General features: G+C 37.7%; 1 protein-coding gene across 2 annotated transcripts; it reads right to left on the bottom strand.

Annotated features, from left to right (window-relative positions):
* Positions 1-112: 112 nt before the first annotated feature.
* Positions 113-16,996, bottom strand: dtd1 (D-aminoacyl-tRNA deacylase 1). Of its 2 annotated transcripts, none has more exons than XR_010805337.1 (6): positions 16,850-16,996; positions 15,908-15,998; positions 15,356-15,591; positions 14,499-14,596; positions 5,866-6,087; positions 113-3,704 (listed from the first exon to the last, which is right to left on the bottom strand). XR_010805337.1 is itself a non-coding variant. In XM_066696759.1 (6 exons), exons 1-5 carry the CDS (start codon positions 16,890-16,892, stop codon positions 5,935-5,937), a joined length of 621 nt encoding a protein of 206 aa, XP_066552856.1. In that variant the 5' UTR covers positions 16,893-16,994; the 3' UTR covers positions 113-3,704; positions 5,924-5,934. The 2 variants fall into 2 exon arrangements, 1 of the variants encoding a protein (XP_066552856.1); XM_066696759.1 differs by having other exon boundaries at positions 5,924-6,087; positions 16,850-16,994.
* Between the last annotated feature and the right edge of the window lie 1,168 nt (positions 16,997-18,164).

Here is an 18,164-nt window from a genome sequence, read left to right as displayed (position 1 = left end):
AAAAATAATCAACTAAATCCAAATATTTTTGTAGTTCATATAAAGCAAAATGTCCAATGTAACAAATGCATGTATGGATGTAAAACTGAATTTGTCTCAGGTAAGTTAAAAATGCAAAAAATACAAAGCAATTTATTGTGTGAAATATTTCCCCCACTCATCTCAGATAGTAACCATGGTTGGTACAAAAATAACATGGGGAAATAATGCATTGTCAAGGCAATTAAAAAGAGTAAAAGACAAGAAATCATGCAAGTAGTTGTTAAAATCCGAAGGAATGCCTCCTCCTGTACTTTGACTTTAGTTTTTCAAGCAAGTGCAGAGTAAATAATACTCACACTGTCACTTTAGATAATGTTCTTTGTGTCACAATAAGTGAGAAACATTACTTAGAATTCTCAAAATGTCCCTGCATCTCTCTTGGGTAATGATTCAAAGCCATTTTTTTTTTTAAGTTAAAAATCCATTTATGAATGAACAACTTTTTTAATATTTCAAGACAGATGAATTGACAGTAAAATAAAATGTACCAGTTGCCCTAAGACAAAACAAAGTGATACAGTGCAAGCAGAAGACAGATATAGGTGTTGGTCATTTAACATGTAACTTAACATGACTAATCATGAGCACTAAAACAAGTCTATGGTTCTACACGTTAAAACATATGTAAGATGTAGGCTACTGCCTAGAATAAAAGTTACACCAATACTTTTTTCACAAGGGTTTCTTCATCTTCATAATCCAAGTGCTATTAACCTCACCCTGGTATCTGATCGATCAACTCAGTCACAGAGACAAATCACACACCAGAGCTGGAAACTTGGAATACACGACATGGGCCATTCTGTTAAAAATAGAGGCTCTTATCTATTTGTAGGTATGCTCTAAACCACTGGTTCTCAAACCTGTCCTCGAGTACCACCTACTCTGCTGGTTTTTGTTCCAACCGAGCTCTCAATTATTTAATTGAACCCTTAATTGAAAAAAATTGATTACATTTGACTCTTTACATTGTGTAACTGAAAAAAAGTTGGTTCCTTAATAATTTCCTTATACAATTGTATACTAAAACCACTACTGTTAAAAATAATTAAAAGTATTTTATATTTACGAGAATATTTGTTCAATTAAGAGCTCGGTTGAAACAAAAACCAGCAGGGTAGGTGGTACTGCAGGACAGGTTTGAGAACTACTGCTCTAAACAGTAAAAAAGCAGGAAAGAAAAAATATCTTCCAGCCAAAATGCACGTCTTATGAAATCAATGTCAAATTCTTGAGATCAACAAAATATTCAATATTTTACATTTCTCTGAAAAATGAAAAAAAAAAAAAGACAGGACCTCCACTTTCATCTTGAGTTAACATTGAATTTGTGCCAAAATGTAATTTACAGAATGTAACTTGGAAATGTCCAACCAATGTCACAAAATCTATAACATTCCAACATGCCAGTTTTCTAAAAATGCCCTTTTGATTACCTTGTACATGCCAGTACACCTTGATAATATAGCTCTGTGATGTTAAATTATTCTGTACTTATTTTACATTTCTTTAATGGCAAAGCTCTTATTCAGTGAATTCAGATGGTCCCAACCTGATACACCTTCTTAGATAGGTCATAAAAAACAAACATTATGACTAGATAAAAACCCAGTTTCTCCAGATCTAATTTGAAAATGTGAAAAGCCTGTAACCTTCCGATCCCACATTCCACCCTTAAATTAACCAATTAATATCAAAATTAGATAAACCAATAAAGTGCTCCAAGCTTTCAACAAATTATTTAGGATGACCAATGAAATTAGAGATTCTTTAGGACCAGCACTGGCCACCAGTGCAATAAATGGATGTTAAATTTAACTGCATAACCACATGCATTAAATGATGCTGTGAGTAGCCTTTTATCAGAGGTATATTCAAGAGTAAATGCAACATGTGTTCTTAAAACATGACTCTTTATTACAGATTAATTTATAAAAGGAAAAAAAAACTTCAGATCCCCTGTTGTATCCACTTTATTTTTTTCCCAGGATTTGAAATAGACTATATTAACAATTATATGGGACACACCTCTGTCTACTGGTAAGATATTGTAGCAGAGGTAATTTGCTATGTTTGGTATTCCATAGACAACCTTCATCCTGTCAGCCAGTTCCTGCCAGTATGAGACATTGTTTGAGTTGGCCACATATCAGCACAGAACAGTGATTGGTTGCCATATCACAACCACCATGTAGATTTCTGTACAGAAGTGGAGCTCTAGAATGCATGCCAGAGAAGATTTGGGATTAAGCAGAGGGGAAATTATGTTGAAACAGGTATGCCAAACAGAGAATTATGTGGTGAAGACCAACCATACAACCATCACAAAGGACATCAGCCAATGCACAGCTGTGTCTGCAAATGGGTCAACTGCATATAAGGAATTGAACCGAGATGATACAACAGCTACAACAAACAATGTATATCCCTCAACATGATAACCCCCCACTTCACAAAAGATGGGATTCATTTAAGCAGAGAAACCTACAAAGCATGTCATGGCCTGCTCACAATCCTATCAAACACACGTGTGATTAAATGGACTGGTGCATCAGGAAAGAACTGCAGACACCAATATCTCTGTATGCAGTAGGCAGAGCAGCACAGTATTTCTCTGGCCACGAGATGGAGTGGAAAGTGAACCTTCTTGTGCAACCGAGGGCTCACTGATCCAAGGCTGAACCTCCACACTGTTAAATACACAGTGAACAGCTTTCTTTGATATTTTGCCACTGTACTTTTGTTAATATAATGAAATAATATACTAATAATTACATCTCTTCCTAATAATTCAGCCTAAAGAATTAGGAGAATCTGCTGGTTTCCTACTTAATCTCGATAAGGTCTACACAATCTGCAGCATTTTATTTTCTAACTTAAATTTTATACTTAAAAACAATGAATAGACTTCAGAACTGATGCAAATATTATGTTTATCAAAATGCAACAAATTAATAGACAGGCAAATTCTATTCAATACACAGGTAGACTTTTGAATTTAAATTGATGAATGTAACTTAGGTCCTCTTCTCTTTTCTAGTAGGAAAACCTAAAGTCACATATAAAGTTGATTTCCAGCTATTATATGTACAGCCTATTATCCTACCCCCCATGTTCCTGGTATGCTGAAAAGAGCTGTAGGAAAAGGTCAGGTGGGCAGATTCTGTCCTTCTAGACATTTCAAATGTATTCAGATTGTTTCAGACTGAACATACAGCAATTAATATTTGTGAGTCATGCAGGCGGCAGTAGATAATATAGGCAGTTGAACTTTACAAAATGACTACTTTTTAATGATTGTATTGTAATCTTAAATCAGAATCTGCCTTCAACATTCAACACACACATTTCACGTGTAACAATGTTTTTTCTGCACAAGTTTATATGGAACAGCACAGGTCAAAATGAATGCAGGTTGGAACATTGTCCTGCCACGATCAAATTTGTTCCAGTTTTTTTTCCCCTCAGTTCCCACCTTTTTATTTCAAATGGACTTCTCAGAGAAACACAAGGCGGTGGAGTCCTTTGGTTTAATGTCAATGTCAGTTTGAGAGCTCGTTCCCCGGGACACTGTGCTCAGTGTCCAAGATGATGTTTTGAGGTCAATGAAGATCAAGTCTTCTGGGGATTTTGTGGTGTTCATCAATTCCAAACAACAGCATCTAAAAAGTGAAAAGAGTTAGATCAAAGAAAACCCCGTATTTTCCCTCAGATTCTCCCCCTTCTTTGCCGATATGCATTCACAGAAGCAGATAAGGAATCCAGATTATAAGGGGAGATCCATTTCATCCAAACTATTATGAATACCACTTTCTGACACCTAGATGTAATACAAGGGGGATCTTACCTTTTCTCTGTTTCTTCTGACTGATTATCTTCTAGCTTCACATTATGTCTTGCTTTTTATAGACTGAAGTTAAAAAAGGTTTCTGAATTCCACTGATTGCATTTTACAATGATAGAAAAACACTCATAAGATTTCTCAAATGCTGTTCAGTCGAGCTGCTGTGATCTGCTCTTACATAATATCTTTGGAGTCTTGTCTAATATGGTAACATACGTTTACCAACTTTTATCATTAGAGAGGATTGCGGATGACTCTGGTAGATAACCACTTGTAGATGAAGAAAATGTGCAGTGGGATGCCAGGTTATGAAAACCACAAATCAGATCAGTTCTGCAATTTCAACCAAGGTCAAGTCAGGCAAGCAGATGGTAGCCAAAGCACTACAATCATGTGTATCAAACAGAACAGGCATTTAAAAAAAATAGTGCTGGACCTGGAATAAATATTTAATTCTGTAAAAACATCTCTAATCCACCCTGAAATGAACAATTACATAAGATTCCCTTCATAGCATAGCACTCATGTCAGCTATTTGTTCCCATGCCTAACATTTGCTGTTTGACAAAAAAAAACAGTCTTGATTGATGAGAACAGATCTATGATCAGAGAATAATGGCACTAGAAACCAGTATCTACTCTTGCTATCCTGACTGCAATTTCATTCTAAACCCACTGGTTCTTAAATCAATACCACAGGGCTTTGTTAACTTGATAGACAGACATTCCTAAGAAAATATATTTTCTAAACATTAGTGGTGGTACCTTAACATATATCGTTAATCTAGTGTGCTTGTAAAAGTCAATGGTTCATGATGTAGCTTCTGGAAACATGCAGAGTTTATGGATTATTACATCAGAGATTATTCGCAAAGCAGTCCTTGTAACTGTTGATGCAATTCATGATGTTGAAGTCATGATGATAAATGCAACATATGCATATAAGTCACACTTTTGAGAATTATGTGGGACCACTTTTAGTATTACTAATGTAAAGGAATGTAAAAACAGTTCAGAGAATGAACAAACAAATGAGACAATTTAAAGAGTGCAGATGTTAAAATGACGATGGGCTACACCCCAGAGATGGGCTGAGGAAGCTATGGGATGGATCCAGTGAGAGGGAAGATGACCAAGAAAACCACGTAAATATCGCAGGACAAAGTTGGATACTTTGCGTGTTCAACTTGAAAAGGAGATGTGAATCGAGACGTGTGGAAGAAGGCCTACATCAGGCAGTGGATCAACAAAGGCTGCTGCTGCTTTTTTTTTTTATCTCATTATCATGCTTTGAAATAACATTTAAATAATGCAATACATAAACAACCCTCCTGAGATTTATGATATTGTAAAATGATGGTGGAATATCTGACATGGTGTACATAGCATAACCACATGTATAAAGGGCAACTGGGTATTAAAAAAAATCTAGAAAGGATGAATTGACATTGCTGTTGAACCAGAACTTAACTACAGTACTTAATGTGGACTGGTGAATCCCCAACGAAGGGGGGAAAAAAGTAAATAATGTTCCCATGAAAATTGATCAAAGTCCCACTAGGAGAGTAAATAGATTTACTTCATGGCCTAATTACCTCATGCACAAATTTAAAAGGAAAAAAGAACTAATTAAGCTGTTCATGTAGAAATTATTAATTGTGATAAATCTGATAAATTAACAATTACAATTAATATCTGTAATAATTGAAAGTCTACATAATATGCAACTTCAAATGTATTTAATAAAAGTAATTTTTTGCAGTTTCACTTTCCATTACATACTGACCATTTAGCTGTGTAATCAGGAGGAAAGTTTAACAGACAATTAAAGTTTACCCCAAAACCATAGAACTAATATCCCTAAAGAAATTATATTGTGTGTTACATTGATCACCAGCTAACATAAATCCTTTTGGGTTTAAATTGGGCTCTGCTGCACATATAACAGTAATTACAAAAGAAATGTATTATGTGACAACCTGCAGTGTTTTGTTTTGTTTCTGAATTACAGAATGCGTTGTTTTGCAACGTGCATACCACTCCACTGTTTACGGCTCCCGCTCCGAAGAGACATCTCCCTCGGCTCCACTGCTGGCGCTGGGGTCCACTTTGGAACGTGATGCGGCTTTTTCTTTGCTGGACTCCGAGGGCCCCTTGGCTCGCATCTTCTCTTTGCGCTGCTGTTTGTCAAGCTTTGACTGCTAATAAGACAGAGAAAGAAACTATAGAAAACAGTCGAAAAATAATCAACTACCCCCAAAGACAAACAAGACCTAAATCTGTCTGAAACAAAAAAAACAATAATTACCAATCAGCCAAAGTAGGGCTTTTTTAATACTTTCTCTAAGACTCCTCCAAATCACTACCTTGCTATCCTTCTTGCCTCCCCATTTATCATAGTTTACTATAGTTGCCAACAGATGCAACATTCATTCAAACTTAAAGGTATGGTCTGCAAGAGAAGATTAAAGGTAAGTAAAAGATAAAACAGGTCTACAGTGAGGAGGAAGAGCAGAAGCATATTATCAATGCATCCCAGAAAGCTGAAAGTTAAGAACTTCACCACAGACCTTGTTCCATAACCTCTAAATCTGTAACTACCTGACTAGCAAAAGGTTTTGCAGCATTTCTTCATTATGGACTCCTATTTAATCAGCAAATTTTGATTTAAGGCTTTCTGGGGACATTGCCAGATAACAAAATACACAGTACATTTTATACATTGTTTTGTTAAATACATTCTCTCCATTTACAAGATGATGCACAAGTATTTTTTAGACTTTTTAACCTCTATTATTAATAGGATTTGTACTGAAGCATTTTATTCACAGTATTGCTAGATTAAAACTCATCTTCTGCTTTTGTTCCCATTAAAAACTCAAAGCCGTGTGACCTGGACAGAAATGTTTTTTAAATCATATAAACATTCTGCTTATCTGTTTATTCATTGATGCAGCAAAAGTATGTGTAATTAATTTGCCCTTATTTTTTGCTACTCTGAAGCCCTGTAACATCAAGCCAATCAGAATTATACTGCTTACTGATAATGTGGTATGCATCTAAAAATGCCTTTATTGCTGCAAAATTAATACATGACTTTAATGAGTAAGCCTGATGTATAGTGTAATCCTTATATGTTTGGACAAATCATTCTCTATTAAATTTGTAATCTTATACGACAATCAATATGAGCAACCTGTTCTAAAATCCTTCACAATGTCATACTATAGCTTGTGATTCTATAGACTAGTGCATTATCACCAACATGGACATATTTGTTAAGCTTACATTTTTAAATAAGCTTATTATTCTTGTATCTTTAAAGGAAAAATATGATGTACATGTCCTAATGTATTGGTAAGATTGTAGATTATAAAGTATCAGATTTTTCTAGTCAATTGTATCATATTAGCAACTTTTAACTATTTTAAAAAATGTAAATTTGTCAGATTAAGTACAAAAACAAAAAAAAAAAAAAAAAAAAAAGAGAACTTGTCCTTGAGTGGAATTTCTCACAGCTGATAGGACCACCTAGTGGTGGAAAAAATATATACATAACTTATAGTGTCAAATATGCCCTGGATTGTTTTTGTGAGAATTCAAACCAAAGCACAACAGCAAAGAACTGAACAGACTGCACTCATCTTTAAAAACAATGAAACAACCATAAAAACATCTCCAATGATTATTCTTGGAAAATATAATAAGCTGTTTCCATTTCAATTCACAACAGCTTTGTTCTTCACCCTGTTCTGTTCTATATATATATATATATATATATATATATATATATATATATATATATATATATATATATATATATATACACTCACCTAAAGGATTATTAGGAACACCTGTTCAATTTCTCATGAATGCAATTATCTAACCAACCAATCACATGGCAGTTGCTTCAATGCATTTAGGGGTGTGGTCCTGGTCAAGACAATCTCCTGAACTCCAAACTGAATGTCTGAATGGGAAAGAAAGGTGATTTAAGCAATTTTGAGCGTGGCATGGTTGTTGGTGCCAGACGGGCCGGTCTGAGTATTTCCCAATCTGTTCAGTTACTGGGATTTTCACGCACAACCATTTCTAGGGTTTACAAAGAATGGTGTGAAAAGGGAAAAACATCCAGTATGCGGCAGTCCTGTGGGCGAAAATGCCTTGTTGATGCTAGAGGTCAGAGGAGAATGGGCCGACTGATTCAAGCTGATAGAAGAGCAACTTTGACTGAAATAACCACTCGTTACAACCGAGGTATGCAGCAAAGCATTTGTGAAGCCACAACACGTACAACCTTGAGGTGGATGGGCTACAACAGCAGAAGACCCCACCGGGTACCACTCATCTCCACTACAAATAGGAAAAAGAGGCTACAATTTGCACAAGCTCACCAAAATTGGACAGTTGAAGACTGGAAAAATGTTGCCTGGTCTGATGAGTCTCGATTTCTGTTGAGACATTCAGATGGTAGAGTCAGAATTTGGCGTAAACAGAATGAGAACATGGATCCATCATGCCTTGTTACCACTGTGCAGGCTGGTGGTGGTGGTGTAATGGTGTGGGGGATGTTTTCTTGGCACACTTTAGGCCCCTTAGTGCCAATTGGGCATCGTTTAAATGCCACGGCCTACCTGAGCATTGTTTCTGACCATGTCCATCCCTTTATGACCACCATGTACCCATCCTCTGATGGCTACTTCCAGCAGGATAATGCACCATGTCACAAAGGTCGAATCATTTCAAATTGGTTTCTTGAACATGACAATGAGTTCACTGTACTAAACTGGCCCCCACAGTCACCAGATCTCAACCCAATAGAGCATCTTTGGGATGTGGTGGAACGGGAGCTTCGTGCCCTGGATGTGCATCCCACAAATCTCCATCAACTGCAAGATGCTATCCTAACAATATGGGCCAACATTTCTAAAGAATGCTTTCAGCACCTTGTTGAATCAATGCCACGTAAAATTAAGGCAGTTCTGAAGGCAAAAGGGGGTCAAACACAGTATTAGTATGGTGTTCCTAATAATCCTTTAGGTGAGTGTATATATATATGCCATAAAGCACTAGTAAAGAGAGAATACCTGGAGTTCCAACAGCTCATAACTCCTACTTAACTTATCCAGTTCATAAGATTTGTGCAAGTAAAGATAACGAGTACTGTTAAGTACTGTTCCTAAAGCATCTCTTGAATAAAAAAATAAACACACAAATATATTCTAAATTACCATGTTCTAACACATCAGGAAAATAATAATACCAGAACATAACTGAGATCTGAATAGAAACAAAATAAATGATTCCCAGTCTAATTCTCCAATTCCCCATGTAATTAGTTTTTAAAAAAGGGTCCCATTATAAAATAAAATAAAACATTATTTACGGAGGACAAATAAATGAGCAGAACAATAATGTGAAGGGCTACTGCTGAGAGGTCATATTAATCCTCTTCAGCACCCCCTCAGCCGCTATTGCACTGCTGTTTATTATGGTGTGTTATCTAACGTTCGCAGGCATAATGACACAATGTAGCTACAGTGAGGGAAAAAAGTATTTGATCCCCTGCTGATTTTGTACGTTTGCCCACTGACAAAGAAATGATCAGTCTATAATTTTAATGGTAGGTGTATTTTAACAGTGAGAGACAGAATAACAACACAAAAATCCAGAAAAACCCATTTCAAAAAAGTTATAAATTGATTTGCATGTTAATGAGGGAAATAAGTATTTGACCCCCTCGACTTAGTACTTGGTGGCAAAACCCTTGTTGGCAATCACAGAGGTCAGACGTTTCTTGTAGTTGGCCACCAGGTTTGCACACATCTCAGGAGGGATTTTGTCCCACTCCTCTTTGCAGATCCTCTCCAAGTCATTAAGGTTTCGAGGCTGACGTTTGGCAACTCGAACCTTCAGCTCCCTCCACAGATTTTCTATGGGATTAAGGTCTGGAGACTGGCTAGGCCACTCCAGGACCTTAATGTGCTTCTTCTTGAGCCACTCCTTTGTTGCCTTGGCTGTGTGTTTTGGGTCATTGTCATGCTGGAATACCCATCCACGACCCATTTTCAATGCCCTGGCTGAGGGAAGGAGGTTCTCACCCAAGATTTGACGGTACATGGCCCCGTCCACCGTCCCTTTGTTGTGGTGCAGTTGTCCTGTCCCCTTAGCAGAAAAACACCCCCAAAGCATAATGTTTCCACCTCCATGTTTGACGGTGGGGATGATGTTCTTGGGGTCATTCCTCCTCCTCCAAACACGTTGAGGCCAAAGAGCTCGATTTTGGTCTCATCTGACCACAACACTTTCACCCAGTTCTCCTCTGAATCATTTAGATGTTCATTGGCAAACTTCAGACGGGCCTGTACATGTGCTTTCTTGAGCAGGGGGACCTTGCAGGCGCTGCAGGATTTCAGTCCTTCACGGCGTAGTGTGTTACCAATTGTTTTCTTGGTGACTATGGTCCCAGCTGCCTTGAGATCATTAACAAGATCCTCCCATGTAGTTCTGGGCTGATTCCTCACCGTTCTCATGATCATTGAAACTCCACGAGGTGAGATCTTGCATGGAGCCCCAGAGCAAGGGAGACTGACAGTTATTTTGTGTTTCTTCCATTTGCGAATAATCGCACCAACTGTTGTCACCTTCTCACCAAGCTGCTTGGCGATGGTCTTGTAGCCCATTCCAGCCTTGTGTAGGTCTACAATCTTGTCCCTGACATCCTTGGACAGCTCTTTGGTCTTGGCCATGGTGGAGAGTTTGGAATCTGATTGATTGATTGCTTCTGTGGACAGGTGTCTTTTATACAGGTAACGAGCTGAGATTAGGAGCACTCCCTTTAAGAGTGGGCAAACTGGGGTCAGGGCGGGTCTTTCAGTGGAGGAGACTATAAAACATCTCCTCCAGGACTCCAAACCCCAGAAGCCAGCAGGGCTCCTGATGGCCATAGCCCTGCCCACCACTTCCCCTATAAAAGGAAGAAGGAAGCGAACCAGTGTGTGCATGCTTGGCTGGGGGTTGCAAGGTGCACAGGAGGGCGAGAAGACAACTGAGAGAGGCGAGAGGCGAAAGGCGAGAGGCGAGAGGCGAGAGGCGAGAGGCGAGAGGCGAGAGCGTGGAAGAGCAGGAGAAAGAAGGGTAAAGCTCACAGTTGACGGATTCACTGGCTTATGACCCTTTTTCTGGACCTGGACCATTCTCCCGCTAGAACCCTGGCCGGTCTGACAACCCCCCACCGGTAACGAACTTTGATTACGGACTGTGACTACGAACCTGCCTTAGCCCTTTATGCTTCTGTCTGCCCGGTGTTCGGCTCTACCGACCCGGGCATTTACTGTTATTGTTATTGTTTGTTTTGTAGTTAGGGATTGTTTATGTTTAGTTAGTGCTCGGACAGAGCTAGGTTTTGTTTTGCCTTTTTGACACTGTGCCTGCCATTAAGGGAAGCAATAAAACAACAGCAAGCCTGTTTTGTACCCTCTGCCTGCCTCCCTACTGTGTGTTTCAAGACCAGACCCCGCCTACATACAGCCCTTTCTTGTGACGGGCTCCCTAACCCGTTACAACACACACACACACACACACACACACACTAACATTTTTGCATAAAAATTTGACCCCCTACCCTGCTGGTTTTTGTTCCAATCGAGCTCTCAATTACTTAATTGAACCCTTAAGTAACAATTTTAAATTGTGTAATAAAATAGTTGGTTCTTTAATAAGTTATTTGTACAATTTTATACTTAAACCCGCAACTGTTTAAAGGATATGAATTAGGAAATGATTACTTAAAGTAAGGGTTCAATTAAGTAATTGAGAGCTTGGTTGGAACAAAAACCAGCAGGGTAGGGGTTCCTCCAGGACTGGGGTTGAGAACCGCTGGCCTAGGTTATCAACCCAACACAAATCTATCAAAAAGACATTGAGAAACATTAAAACAGCCACATGTGTTTTTATAAAGAAACTATATACTGAAGAGGAATGAAAAAATAAATAACTTGTTAAAGTTGATATTAAGTAACAAATGTTGGAAATTCATCTTCACCTGACGGTACATTATCAAAAATGTATTTTATATTCTCAGTATTTGTGTACAAAACAAAATAATTGTCTTTTCATATTTCTCAATATGTAAAGTTCAATAAGTTTTTGAAAAGCACTCATTAGCCTAAAACAATTATTTTGTGCTCTTTCAGCATTTATGTTGCGCAAACCAAAGCCTTGTTTAGAATTCTCTGAGTTCTGTGGCCCTTTACAATTGCTATAAATAAGGTTACTGCATCAATAATAAACAGGTATTCATAGCAGGCTTTAACCCTATTACATCAAACAAGAACTGCAAGAAATTCAAGTTCTGTATCAGACAGACCTACTTTATCCTCAAAGGCACCTAAACTCCAACTTCAAAATTTTGATGAGTTTGCATAAAACATTTTGAAGTTACAAAAAAGTAAAAATAGGTAAATGTAAAGTAGTGTGGGATCTATTAATCTATTTTTTAAAAGCTACCTATAATCTTTTCAGATGCATAACAGATCAATGTAAAGCATGTTAACATACAGTATATTTTTGTGATAGTAAAAAAGGCAGTTTAGACACCCTGCTGTTTTTGTTTTTCCTAAAACAATTGTTCATAACAAGTTATTAGGGAAACCATAAAGCACAATCTCTACCATGTTATTGCTTTAGCTCATAGTAACGCAATCCAAGGGGTTGATATATTTGAAAAATTGCAGATTATACAGCAAGAAAAAACATGTATGCTTAGCTATACCTTTTCCAATCAAAGATTTCTTGCATGTGAAACAAATTATAATCACACCAAGAAATACATTTATGAGCTCACTTCTGGCCTGTAGAACTATCAAAAATAATATGACCATAAGAGCTAATGGCAAAATCTGAACAGGCACAGAACAACAATAAAAAAGGGAGAAGAATCTCTGTGATAAAACAAAGTACGAGAAGCCGGTAAGACTTTTAAAGCTTCACAGTAAGGCTGCTTGCATCAAAATTCATTCTGCATAAGGTTCCGGAACCACTCAATTAAAATTCTAAAACCAAAGTGCGTCAATCTGTCTTGCATAATAAAGTAATAATGAGTTCATTCAATAATTTATCAAATGGGCAAAGTGACTGGAATTGGAATAAAGTAAAACAAAAAAAAATCTAATAAATCATGTTTTAATAAAATAAAGGAAAATATGTTTGTATCCACTAGACTTTCACTTGTTTTGTGGAACAAAGCAAGACACCATAACTTATTCATCCATGTTTTAACTTTAAAACAACAATCCTGCACTGCATTCCGTATAAGAATCAGCCATACATTTGTTTGCAAAATTTTAATTAGATGGAACATATTGAACAGCTTCTATTCACTAGAAAAACAAAATCTGAGAATTTAGCATTTATCTCCAGTTGCAGCCCTCCGCCAGAGCAATTCAACTGGCTGCCCCCTCATCCATCTCCAATAAGTTCAAGAAACACACACACGGTTTTGTATTGTTTTCCATCAAAACATGAATCAGAAAAAGGCCAAGGTTTTCTTTTTGGCATTACTCGCGGTGAACAGCCTTTAAATCTTTTTTAAACTCCATCAGCGCTGCCTGCAGTGCATCCCAGAATGAATGTCTCATTATACGGGTGGGCAGTCTGATTCATGAATGTACTTTCTTTTTTTCTTTTTTCTTTTAGTATAACTGCGTCTCACAAATGGCATGCCACCCACACCAACAGTGTCTCCATGGAAACTGGGTTAATATGTTAAAAGCATCCATTCAACACATGGGTTACAACTGGCCTGGAGTCACTAAAGCAGTTTCATACAGGACCAAAGGCATTCAAATTACATTCAGTTACAGTCTTCATACTTTGGTCATTTATAAAAGCACAATTTGCAAGTATCTGTAATTGTACTTGCTGAATGAATACGAGACCAAATTGTGTTTCTCGAGAATTTGGTTACTGATATACATGTTTCAAAATGTTGATATGACAATAATGAAAATATATATATATTGGATTTACAATCATGGTCATCTTATTCTAGCGTTTTAGGAATATTTTGATCTACTACCTTAGGATAATGTAACAGATACCAACCTGTACCCTATTTGGGAAGCTTCCTTTGCAGGTATAGTGAATCAAGATCAATAGCAAAACATGTACAGACCCTTTTTGTGGTTTGGAATTTTTGGCACCCATTCACGGTGAAAGATTGTGTCATACTATGGAGCAACAGACCATTTAATTAGATGGCTTTACAGAACTTTCAATATTTACAGTGATTCTGAAGACAAATTCAAGTATTGCAGTTTTTTCTGATAACATAGGGAAAACCAACAGCACCCTCTAGCACACGTTCAAAGGTATTACAGTGAAAGGGATGTATTTATACTTGAATAAATTAACAGCTTTATAAAAATGTATTCTAAGTAAGAGGTAAAATAATGTTGAAAAGGAAAAGTGGCAGCCTATATTCCCAAGAACTTTAAAGATACTAATTGTGAGAAACAGCAGCCCATGCTTATTTCATTATCTAATAACAAGACTATGAACTGTGTAAGTTTCCACTTCACTTTTCACTCCACTGACTCTATGAACAAAGTACCTGCTTTGGGTCGATGGGACCAGCAGGGGATTCCAGCTCAATAGTAACAGGACCGTCGTTCTGAATATGGACTTGCATGTAGGCTCCAAACTTCCCATCTACAAAACAAAGATAAAGTGTTAGAACCCTATCTTCTAGAATGTTACATAACCAGGATTCTTCCAAACTTTATTATTGGTCGCAAAGACCAGCTTTATTCTTTTAGACCTCAATGTCGTCAGCCTTTCCTTTTTTACTTTGTATCATCACTGTTTTACATTTAGAAATGTTTTGTTCTGAATCAATCATGCATTCTCACTACAAAGGACCCACGGTATTACAGCAGTACCATGGTTTTCAAGCTTGCTTATTAGGCAGCAGGTGGAGGCATGGGTCTCCTGTGACTAAAAAAAGTTTTCATTTTTATACAATCACTTTCAGCAAGCATACGATAGACTGTAGAACTAAGAAGAATGCAACCTCACCGGTTTTCAGAAAGGACTAAAGAGACTAATTAAGTAGCCATCCTATCAGTCATTTCTAGATGTACTCGGTCGCTTTTTCTCTGGTGATCTAACCTATTTTCAAGAGAGCACATCTTTCATTGACAAAATAAGTCCCAAAAGACAACTCTGATCATTAGTTGGAAATGATAGGCTCTTTGTTAATGACCTTGCTGCAGCGGATATGATTATTTTTTGTTGACTGCAATAATTAATACCTTTTAAGAACCCACCACATTGTTTTAAGCAAGTTTCCAACAGAATAAAATAAATTTTAGGCAGTATATGAAAGTATTCATGTCTCTTTCATGGATGGATAACTAACATAAAACATCAGACATATTCACAAAGAAGAACAGTCGCAGGATTTGGCACCTTTTATCAGTTCGGGCTTGTAGGCCTTCCTCATGTGCTCTAGGAAGTCGTTGTAGAAAGGCTGGGAGTGTTCAGCAGGCATGGCCGAGTGATAGTCCGGCTTGTTCCCCTTTAGGATGCACTGCAGTGTGAACTGGCTCACACACAGCACCTCGTACTGTTTATCCATCACACTTTTACTCCAGTGCTTCCCGTTCTCATCCTCAAACAAGCGCAAGTTAAGAATCTTACGAACCCTGTCAAAGAGCCAAGAAACAAACTCATGTTTAAAGTCAAAGGCTGACAGTCCTACGATTCTTTTCTAAAACAAACAAAAAAAATGGATGTCAAGTTACTAAACGGGTGCATTTTGGTAGCAAGCTCAAAGTGGGTTACATCTTCATTTTACCATGGTTAGCCCATATTTAAGCCCCACGATCAACAGAATTACTCAGTTACTGGTACCCTGAAACTACACAAAGGTTTGTATAAAAAGTAGGGTATTTCTGTGTGTGAAATAAACATGGTCTCATTTATGAAAACACCATCAGTAAGAAAGCACGACATACTTACATATATTCCACATCCTTCTGAGTATCTTCTACTGATATCCCTAGTAGCACACAAATACCTTTGCCTATGGCACTGATTTGTTCCTCACCAACTACAAAAAAAGAAAGAAAAGTAAACACAATATTTAAGTTTATTTATAGAAAAGTATCTTGTGGTAATGTATTCAAATATAATGCAGAACACAGTAACATGAATTACATCAAATATAATTAGCTATCCATGTTATTGACGTATAATTCTGCACCTGATCCAGTTAATTCAGTGGAAACACAACCCTAACCTGAACAGCAACTGAACTGGTGTCAAACTAAATAAGGTTGGTCAAGTCAACTTCTTATTCAAGATTTTCTATGCATCTTACAGGAAGGTCAATGCACAATTATCGCTGAGGACATGTCGAGAATAATTATGTGTGAAATTCACAATATTTTGCTGTTATGCTTTTTATAGGGCACACTGCACACAGCCCCACGTCCGTACATGACGTTTATTTCCTAACAAGTCATAGTTTACCAAAGAAAATGCAGGATATACTTTATAAATCAAAAGAAACCGGTATATGTGGACAGAGGAGACACATTTACAGCCCACATGCTGCGTCAATCCCCTCCACCCGCGGAGAGCAGGAAGTACAGACACCGGCTTCTCACACACATAGATCATGTATGTCTTCTTTTAACGCTTTATATGTGCGCAACAGAAAGGCAATACATCTTATAATTACTTTTCTGTGTCGATATCTATCAATAAGCAAACAAATGCAAGCAAATCACCAACACAAACGCGGAATTAAAGCTCCATTCATATTAGACAGCTGCAGCAGCCAATGCGCGGCCTGCAATGCCAGCCAACCGGATCCTGGAGACTCTGCCACAACCACGCCGGCACAATGCCTTTTACATTTAAATCCCATTTAGGCAAATCAAACTGGTTCTTACTGACCTGTCACACTGGCTTTAGACACCCTCTGGATGATGGCTTTCATTGTCAGACAATGCCACAGCACTGCGGAAAAGCGTCGGGGATGAAAGCACGGTCAGCTGTTCGAGCGCTGAGTGAATGCCCTTTGGGCGAGCAGCGCCCCCTAGCGCCGCGACACGGACACTGCCGCTCACTGTGTGGACAGATGCAGGCAATACATCGAGGCTTAAGACCCCCTGCTCTGTGTTTATGTTCTTGTGTTACATATTATGTTGTTTCACTGTAATATGCATGCAACAGACACATGCAATAAACCAGACAGAATGATTTGGAAGCAGTCAAGCATCTGGATACACAAAGTTGCCTTTGTCCTGTTTCTGCTGTACTACACAGTACTAGAATTGAAAATATCTGAATGTTCTGTCTGCATGTGGCAGTACTTTTGCATGCTATATTACTGGATATGTATTATGCAGATTAATATCAGTAATTATAGTTGACATAGTAGGCCTAACAGTATAATTTAGGTTGGGAGCAGTATGCAACAGTTAAGAGTATGTAAATGGAAGTAGGATAGTAGCTGTAGTAGAATAGCCATGTAATTTACAATATGTATTATTGACCATACAATGGAAATAGCCCCAATAGTAAATAACCTATAAGGATTATAGAGAAAGGGAGACATAAATGAGACCAAGCTATTCAAAGCTAAGCAAGTGAAAGCTCTGGGTCTGAGATATGAACCAGCAACATGCGATTTAAATTGAATAAAAAGGGATCGATGGAGATAATAGCAGGTAAGTTAGTGTCGGAGCTATTATGTATATGTTTGTACCTCAGAAGCAGTCAAAATAAAGTCTGTAGTTTAGTAATTGTGTATGGAGGCTACAATGGATTAGTTTAGTGTATATCAGTCATTCATTAGTGTTTTTAAACAATCTTCCCCACATTTTTTCATAGGATTGTCTGGTTATCTGTAACACTTAATATCAACACATTTGTGCCAGTGGTTCTTGGGTTTAGTGTACATTTCAAAGCTTAATTTGCATTTTTCCCCCTTTCAGCAGGAGAGGGATCAGATGGGCCTGGAGAAGGTTAGATCGACAGAAAAAGTGACAATGACCCATTGAAGGAAAGTAAACCAAACCAGATTATGGAGTGCTCGGTTGCAGAGGCTTCTTCCAGTACGTGAATGTCACGGTCAGCGAAGCCCAAGACAAAACCTGCTCCTTTTATATTGCAGTCTTGAGCTCCTAAACATTCCTACATACTAATTCAAAGCCAATGCCAAATTCTTGAATCAGCCCTAACCCTTCCCCATGGTTACTCCAAACAC

The sequence above is a fragment of the Amia ocellicauda genome, chromosome 23 (assembly GCF_036373705.1).
Source record: "Amia ocellicauda isolate fAmiCal2 chromosome 23, fAmiCal2.hap1, whole genome shotgun sequence".
Taxonomy (NCBI): domain Eukaryota; kingdom Metazoa; phylum Chordata; class Actinopteri; order Amiiformes; family Amiidae; genus Amia; species Amia ocellicauda.
The sequence above is the reverse complement of the archived record's forward strand: the minus strand, read 5'-3'. Positions and strand labels throughout refer to the sequence as shown.